We start from the raw sequence: 8,500 nt of genomic DNA, 5'->3' as shown, positions 1-8,500 counted from the left end.
AAAATATAAATAAATAATACAAAAAAAGTCTCCTGAAATTCTCAACTGGTCTGTTCGTTGGTTATTTTCTGGGCTAATAAACCCAGCTGATGCTGGTTTGTTGCGAGAGAAAATCATTGTTGGCTGGCTAATAAGGGGGTGTTTGGTTTCGAAGACTAAAGTTTAGTCCCTGTCACATTGGACATTCGGATGCTAATTAGGAGGACTAAATATGAGTTAATTATAAAACTAATTATACATATGGAGACTAATTTACGAGATGAATCTATTAAGCATAATTAATCTATCATTAGCATATATTTACTGTAGCACCACATTATTAAATCATAGAGTAATTATACTTAATAGATTCGTCTCGTAAATTAATCTCAATCTATACAGTTAGTTTTATAATTAGTCTATATTTAATACTTCAAATAAGTATCAAACATTCGATTAACCTAGGTCATGTTTAGTTCCTCTGATTCCTGAATTTGGCACTATGCAAAAAGAAGATTCCCCGTCACATCAAATTTGCGGTACATGCATAGAGTACTAAATATTGACGAAATTTAAAACTAATTACACAGTTTGGTTGTACTTTGCGAGACGAACGTTTTGAGCCTAATTAGTCAACGATTGGATAATTATTACCAAATAAAAACAAAACGCTACTGTAGCTACATAAACGGCAGGAAATCCGGCGGCGCCGATTCAGTGGCAACTAAACATGGCCCTAGACTGAAATTTAGTCCGTAGAACGAAACACCCCCTGAGCCTGGTCGAAACCAACCAACGATCACACACTGAACGTCTCGAAAAGAGGGGCAGTCACGTCATGTTTCACACGCCCGCGAGCCGTTTCACTTCTCACAGTCCCCCCCCCCCCCGGCTCTTCCTTCCATCCCCTTGAAGTCCCCTTCCCCTCCGTCTGCTTTCGTCAGACGCCCCCCCCACAGAAACCACCCAAAAACCGCGCAGCCGGCCACGCCCCCACGCGCGGAGTGCTCTGGTTTTCCCACTCCCGGTGCCCGTTGGCGCAGTCTGAGGCCGGGGTGGGCGCTTGCATTGCCACGGCGGCGCTCGGCGTTTCGCGCGAGCGGTTACGAGGGGGGCCGCGGAGATGGTCCACTCCAACGCCAACGCCCTGCTGTGGAAGAAGGGCCCGGTCCGGACGGTGTGGAAGTTGTCGGCCTGCAAAGAGTCAGAGCTCAGTCGGGACAAGGTCGCGCGCACGGACATCGTCGCCGCCGTTGGTAACGACTCCATGTCCCCTCCTGCAATGCGAGAGAAATCCCTCTTTTTTTTCACTGGTTTGTTAGAGTAGTTTGTGCACGGATAAGGGTTGGGCCAGATGGGTCCTTCTCTAAAACAGTAATTTGTGATGTTGGTTTGGAACAGTGCGAGAAGCGGGGAGAAGGGAAGGGTTTATGTAGGAGTTTATGTTTAAATTTAAAGGCCGTATGCGAGGGGAATTTGGGCTCGAGAACATGGGCACGAGGGGAGGAAGGCTTCTTGTGTGTTTGGTGTCTTTTTTCCCTGCGGTGTGGAGTTTGTGTAATTCAGATTTGTCATCTCAGTCTTGGTTGTATCTTTATAGACGGTTTTGGCGAGTGCAAGGTTTGGGGGGGTTTAGGTCAGGGAGGGTTTCATTGATGCCATTTGAGCATAATCCCAACAATCAGGTGCACCATACAGACTTACCATGTCAAGCAATTCACCCATCTGTCTGCCAACTTGTAGCCTTGAATTGGATGATGATCTGTACAAGTGTTGTTGGTGATGTTGATATAAAGGGGGCACCTTTCTTTTTATAAACCTTGTTCAGGAATTCTCCTAATGGGTTTGTAATGCTATCGCTTTTCATTTCACCATTGGCAGATGAGATTATTTTGGATGTGCACAGCGAACATGGACTTCGCCTCGAAGTACTGGCAACGCTTCTGTTTGGAATTGTTAGGATATTCTCCAAGAAAATAGATTTCATCCTCTATGATTCCTATGAGCTTCGTCGGTCATTTCAACTAAGTCAACTTGCTGAACCTACTGTGCCAAGTGGAAGGTCGACACCCAGAGTTTTGAAGCAAGTGAATAAAGATATCCGTGTAGGAAGGTCAGTGGCAGGCCAGCAAAACACCAGCAAAGTAACAAAAACTGTTCATGCTGTGAGAACAACTGAAGTCTCTAGTGCAATATCAAGTGAAGGCCACTCTGTAATGGTAGAAACAGAAGTTACTGTAGGGATATCTGTGGTAATCAAAGAAGCACGTGTACCAAATGGTCTGCCAACCTTCACAAGACCGACAAGATTTGAGCTTGACTCTTTTGATTTGGGGATTGATGAAGATACGTAAGAATTCCTGGTCATATACTAGTCTCATTATTACATGGAACGGGGTTTCTTAGCTATACTCTCAACCTTTTTTTGCAGAGATGATGAAGGTGATGACCACCATCAGTCGGCACACCAAGGTAATAATGTCACTACCATTTGCCTTTACTTATATTGTTCTGTTCTCATCGGTTTTGTTGTATTGGGATACTTCAACCAGACCTCTGCATTTTGGACCTAGCAATGCATATAATTGAAAAGTTGCAAATATGTGCCTGTTTCCTTTTGATTGTTAAACATTTTATACATCCCCTGCTTTGTTTTTTTGTATAGATATTGTATTGAGAGACGAGAGACATCATGCCCCCTATTTTTATGAGGTACGCAGCTCCCTCTCCTACAATCTGGGCAGTCACTTTGGCATGTGCATGGACCCACGATGGATGTGTGGTGTTAGTTTTTAATATATGTAGTTCCAAGTTAGTTTCATCTCTTTCATGAACTATTTTGCAAAATAATTAGTTAATTACACTCAGTTTCATCTTAGACATGTGGTACTCTTTGAATTAAGATGCAATATTGCTGGCTTCATCTTTGCAAAACTGAACCTTAAAGTTTATTCAATGCTACAGCCTTATCAGACGACACCATGTTCATATGCTGTTGATTCTGCTTTTTTTATGCCGGAATACATGTAAGCACCCGAGCTTCCTCCTAATGATGCTAAAAGAACGTTATGTCCTCTGGATTTCTGAGCTTCCTTGTAATGCAGTGCTCTTCCAAATAATATTCTAGACTTCACTGAAGGGGATAAACCTGAAATAGAGGACAAGGATGCTGATTCTGCTTGGTTCACACCATTGAAGGAGTAAGTATACTTGCTGTTGCCTTCCTGCCCTTAACAGCACAAGAGCACATTTCTTCTCTTGCTGATTCCTAAAATGAATTTGTAACAGTGTTCTTCCACCTGAGATGATGGATCTGGTGGCTGAAGCAAAGGATCTTGCAAAGGAAAGCAAAACTGGGGATAATTCTGTAAGGGAAGTGAACACGGATGAGAATAATGGGGGTTCTGATTGTACTGTGATTTCTATCCCTCTGCAAGAGTGAGTAAAAGCTACATTTTTTCCCACAAATTTTCTTTTGGTACAGCTAATCATTTACTTCAAGATCTTTAGGTCGTACTGTTAATAGATCTTGATCAGATTAAGCATGTTTGAAACAGAAATCAAGAACTGCAATACTCTGATAATGCTCTGGAGAATATGGCTTGTGGAAGTCGGAGTGCAAATTACACAACTGAAGCATCAGAAAATGATTCACTGCTAGGAAAATTGAATACTGCCGCACCTGCAGCAGGATTTCCAGGGCTTGGCAGTGACACTGGAGAAGGGTCACTTGAGCCTCTTGTCATAAGATGTGAAACAAGGGCAGATAATGAGTTATCACCTTCTACTCCGGAGCCTTTGCAAGAGGGTATCCCAGGTCTGTTTTGTGACAAAATTATCTGCTCTACTTATGGTCTTAATCATACCCATTATGGACTTCTTTACTTCTGATCCAGGGCCATCCTCTTATTCTAGATTTGGGGTTAGGACACCAGCTAAAACTGAGAAGAGCCAGGCTACTAGAAAAAGAAGAAGATCATTCTTATACAATAAGCAGGATTATATACAGACGGAACGAGAAAGCCAGCGGAGGGTCAGGAGAAAGTTAACTTGGTCATTGTTTGATGATGAGGGCACCGTGCTGTCAAATGAGTAAGAACAACTTCTAGCTTGCTTGTACAAACTGTTTCACCAGTTGCAATACTTGTACTTGATTGTTTGAATATGTTGGTGTAGTAGCTATTGTTACCTTATGCTGTCCTTACCACCTTAAGCTGGGTTTTGGGCATATCTGATAAATCTCGGCACACATTTGTCTTTCATATATATTTGAGACAAGTTTTTTTTTTAGGGAAATACAGTAGGGGAAACCCCTACTGTGGTGTTCTTGCCCCTTACACAGAGTAAGCAAAGCTGTACAGAACCATCAAGGGTAGACTAAAAAACTTTACAACAGGCTATTTGGCCAAAGGGAGAGGCTGAGTCTAAGAGCAGGCTTAAATCTGTGAAAATGCATATATCATAGAAGCTTTTTGGTTGGAATTTCCAATTTTCCATAAGAGGGCTTGGGATATCTCATACAAACTTTTTGGTTGGATTTTCCATAAGAGAGCTTCTCTGTGTCTTTTAACAGGGAACATGTATAATTCAAACCATAATCATTGGATAATGGTTAGGAACATAAAACATTTAGTTTGAGTATTAAAAATCAACATGGCAAAATAGCTTTCATTCTAATTTCATGCCTTGCTAATTCAAAATCCCAAAAGCTGGTTTGTTGGTGTTTAATTATATAGCCTCACTAGGGTTTATTGACCATAGTTGAGTGGACCTTTAACTGCTATGATTTTAAACCAGATGAAGTGATTCAAGAAACCTAATCAAGTCAAACAAGCCATATACGTTTTCTCATTGAAGTTTTGTTCACTTCGAACACCTGAATTGAATGGCAAGGGGTTTTGTTTTCCATATTCTTCATTTTCCTTTTTGTTGGGACTAGGTAGATGGTGGTCTGCACTTTCTTTGAAGTGATATCAGAATATTATGGACTGTTCCATGGTTCCACTGAACTGTAACATCTTATTATTTTGGTAATATATTTTAGTTCCTTCTTATTGTAGGATGTTGAGAGGAGCAATAGAGAATGCAAGTGATCTTGTGCAGCAGAGAAGGAAGGCGCCTCACACTCATCTTGATATTTGGAGGGTGGCAAAATTGGGATCTCTGCCGTACACCTTCATGGATCCACTGATTCCATGTAGGTCACTTATTTATCCTTCATTAGGTGCAATTATTGATGTAACCTTTAATAACTGAGTGTGTCCTCTTATTTTGACAGATCAGACTACAATCCCCCTTGCACACGGTACTGCACCAGAGGCACCTGAAAGTTCATGCGAGGAATCAGTTAAAGCCCGGAGGCGTCTTTCCTATGAACACTCTGAATCCATCCATGCTTGCAAGGATACTGGAAGCACAGAACGAGAAAGCATTTTAGATGCATCAAGAAAGAGGAAACTGGAAGAGCCAATTGACCCTGAGGTTCCTGTTGACTGTCAAACAGAAAGTTGGCCTGTTCAAGACGAAGTTTGTGCATGTAATGAAGATACAATCAAAGAGAAGAGCACTCAAGTCAAAGGAGATGAACCTAGTTCCAAAGCACCACCGAAGAACGGACTACATGAATCAGAAAACCAAATTCCGTTGCACATTGAAGCACTGAATGCTTCTGTAGATAATATAGATGAGGTAAGCTATGCATCAAACCCGCTTGATAGAATCGTCTATGATTTACGATGCAAACTAATGCTTTTGAAATGACATTCGCTCGCAGGATATTCTTGTGGACGAAGAGCACTCCAGAGATGAAGGTATATGGAACTGTTATAGCTTGTGCTTATGCTGTGATGTTTCTTAAGTTTGCCAGGCTCTTATATGCACATTGCTGTTTTGCAGGTTTGCAGAATTCAACCAGGACTAGGTAGCTAATGATCTTGTTCTGTTGCTTATAACTATTTCCTTCCTGCTTCTGGCCCACTAGTCTGTTGCTTATCGCTTATCTGAATTTACTAATTTAGGAAAATAGCAAGTCTCCTCCATCAGCTATTCCTGGACCAGAAGAAAAAGGAGGGAACTACTACTTTAAGTCTCAGTCAAGTCCTTGAAGGGACAAAGAGGAAAACTGCAGCATCATTCTTCTATGAAACTCTGGTATGGTTTCTGTAATTTCCTGCTTGAATGATAATCTGTGTGACTTCAGATTTCTTTGTTGAAAGATGGATCTGTCTTTGTATTGCTATTGGGTAATGATAATTCAAGTTCTGTTCATATTTCCGTTCCAATCCTGAGCTATTCTTTCCTTTCTTGCGGCCAAATCAAAGTATATACTAATAAAAAAAAATGGGATGCTATGAATCTTGGGCATCTCATTTTCTTCATTTCATCCATCATAGTTCCACTCTATTCACTAGAAATTATCTGTACTTTGCAGCTTATTAGTATTAGTAAATAGTAAAATCCTTGTATCCTTGTGCATGTTTTTGCCTGCAGGTTCTGAAGAACCGTGGGCTTGTAGAAGTTAAACAAGAACAGCATTATGATGATATCATACTCTCAGCGACTCCAAAACTTGAAGCAGAGCTTCAGCGCTGTGGGAACTAATTGTCAGATTAGCTTAGCATGCTCCTTTGTTTAAGGGGAGTTTTATGGCCAGACCTAACTCAGTATTATCTATCTCATGTAGTATCTTTTAGATGGTGGTTCGAATTCAGATGTATATATGAGCTGCTCATTGGCGCATGTGTATGAGCGTTAGCTGGTTAGGAGCATAGGATATGTTTGAGTTAGTGATTTAGTTCTAAATTAATGACAGACGTATATCATGGTTCTCTTCTCTAGTGTTGAATGTTCGATGGCATTTGCCAGTATCGTTTCATACCATTTGAGTATTCTCGGGCAAATCACATACAGTTTCTTCTGTCCAGCATGTGAAGTCAATTTAATTTTCGAAGCTCGTCATGCTGTTAAAATTGCCAAACACATTTATGGTATTTGGTTTGAGGTCACTTCATCTTAGATGATGTGGTGTGCATCTTGAGTCGATTTCTCAAATTTTGTGAAATGACTTTATTTTTACTAGTATTAATAGTTATTAGGTTGTGAGGAATGAGGTGACGATGTATCAACCTATTTGGCTATCTAATTTCATAAACCAAACAAAGGTTATTCTATTTTACCGACTAAACAAAAAAGTGAGAAATGAGTAGACGGACTTACCCATTCGGTTCTTTTTTTGCACATGTGATTGTTGAGAATTTTGTTCTAATTCTGAGACAAGCAAGCACTTCCAGCGCTTTTTTTATGAATCAGAGAAAGCGATCGTATGTTCACTCTGAACGCCTTTACTATAGTGAATGGTTTGTGATCAACGGTTGTAATGCCCTTGACTCCTTGGGCAGTAGAGCGGTTCTAGCTTAAAAAGCCAACGAAATCTGGGTCCTAAGAGTATCTCCGACAGTACTATGTAAGAGCATCTCTAGTAGGCTATCTAAATCCACTACCTATCATATATTTAGGCAGTGGAGACAAAAGAACCGTCTTCAACAGGCTATCTATCAGACTACTTACTTTTGTTGGCCCAACAAATTTCTTCTCCCACTACCTACGGGTCAACAAATCTACCTATTTTTCTCCTTCTACTGTATGCTCGGTCACGCGTAGGAGCCCGACGCTGCCGGCCGCAGGAGCCTCAGCGAGGGCCCGCCTCCTCAGCGACTTCCCGGTGAGGGCCAACCTTCTCCCCCATCTCCAACGACTCCCAGCCTTCTTCCCCATCTCCGGCGACTCCCAGCCTTCTTCCTCGCGGTCGCGGATCTCTGGCGCGGCAGCTGTAACACCCTCGGTGTTACACCCTAAATCATTTTAAAAAAAATAAGCATGTCATGAGCATCATGTTTATGTGTTAATGCATGTGATAAAGTGTGTAGATCAATTTCTGTAACTCAAAACGATCAATAAAAACGTGAAACGAAAGTTGCTCCACGATTCGTACAGTTAACAAGTAGAGTTTAAAACCAATTTTTATTAAGCAAAAATACTATAGAACATGTGTGTGATACTTAAATAAAGTTTGAAGTACAAACTTTGTAGATGACAATGAAATACTTGGTATTGAAAAATAATATTGCTAAGTAATATTTTCAGTGGCTTAGAAATGCAATCTGAAATTAAGATTAGCTCAAACACTTAGAAAATTTCTAAGCTAGTGGACAGCTAGACGCTGCTATGTTTAGCAATTTATTTGGAGAGATTGGGTTGATGAGTGGTGTAGTGCTATGATTCGATTTAGTAGTTCCATATGGCATCTTGAGTGTAGTGAAGCCGGTTTAGGTTTAGGAGCAACGGTTTGGTCGTGATCAACGCTTTAAAATTCGTGCACGTCGCATGTCTCGGGCTGGCTGTCCCTGTGTGCGCGGTCACCTCATGCGGGAACTCTGCGTCGCCGTGCTTGGGTGCACCACGTGCACGCGCACTGCCGCGCGTTGGTCGGCCGAGGCCGTCTCGGCCTGGCCGTGGCTCGGTT

General features: G+C 41.4%; 1 protein-coding gene across 1 annotated transcript; it reads left to right on the top strand.

Moving 5' to 3' along the window:
* Nucleotides 1-926: 926 nt before the first annotated feature.
* On the top strand, nucleotides 927-6,874 carry LOC136493750 (sister chromatid cohesion 1 protein 2-like). The gene is made up of 15 exons (XM_066489896.1): nucleotides 927-1,235; nucleotides 1,861-2,329; nucleotides 2,411-2,451; nucleotides 2,645-2,691; nucleotides 2,944-3,005; nucleotides 3,084-3,179; nucleotides 3,268-3,417; nucleotides 3,537-3,796; nucleotides 3,876-4,071; nucleotides 5,040-5,176; nucleotides 5,258-5,667; nucleotides 5,753-5,789; nucleotides 5,875-5,899; nucleotides 5,997-6,129; nucleotides 6,469-6,874. The coding sequence occupies exons 1-15, from the start codon at nucleotides 1,103-1,105 to the stop codon at nucleotides 6,577-6,579; spliced, it is 2,307 nt and encodes a 768-aa protein (XP_066345993.1). The 5' UTR covers nucleotides 927-1,102; the 3' UTR covers nucleotides 6,580-6,874.
* The last annotated feature ends 1,626 nt before the right edge of the window (nucleotides 6,875-8,500 follow it).

This window comes from Miscanthus floridulus, chromosome 11 (genome assembly GCF_019320115.1).
Source record: "Miscanthus floridulus cultivar M001 chromosome 11, ASM1932011v1, whole genome shotgun sequence".
In the NCBI taxonomy this organism is placed as follows: Eukaryota; Viridiplantae; Streptophyta; class Magnoliopsida; order Poales; family Poaceae; genus Miscanthus; species Miscanthus floridulus.
This window is presented reverse-complemented; position numbering and strand designations above follow the sequence as displayed.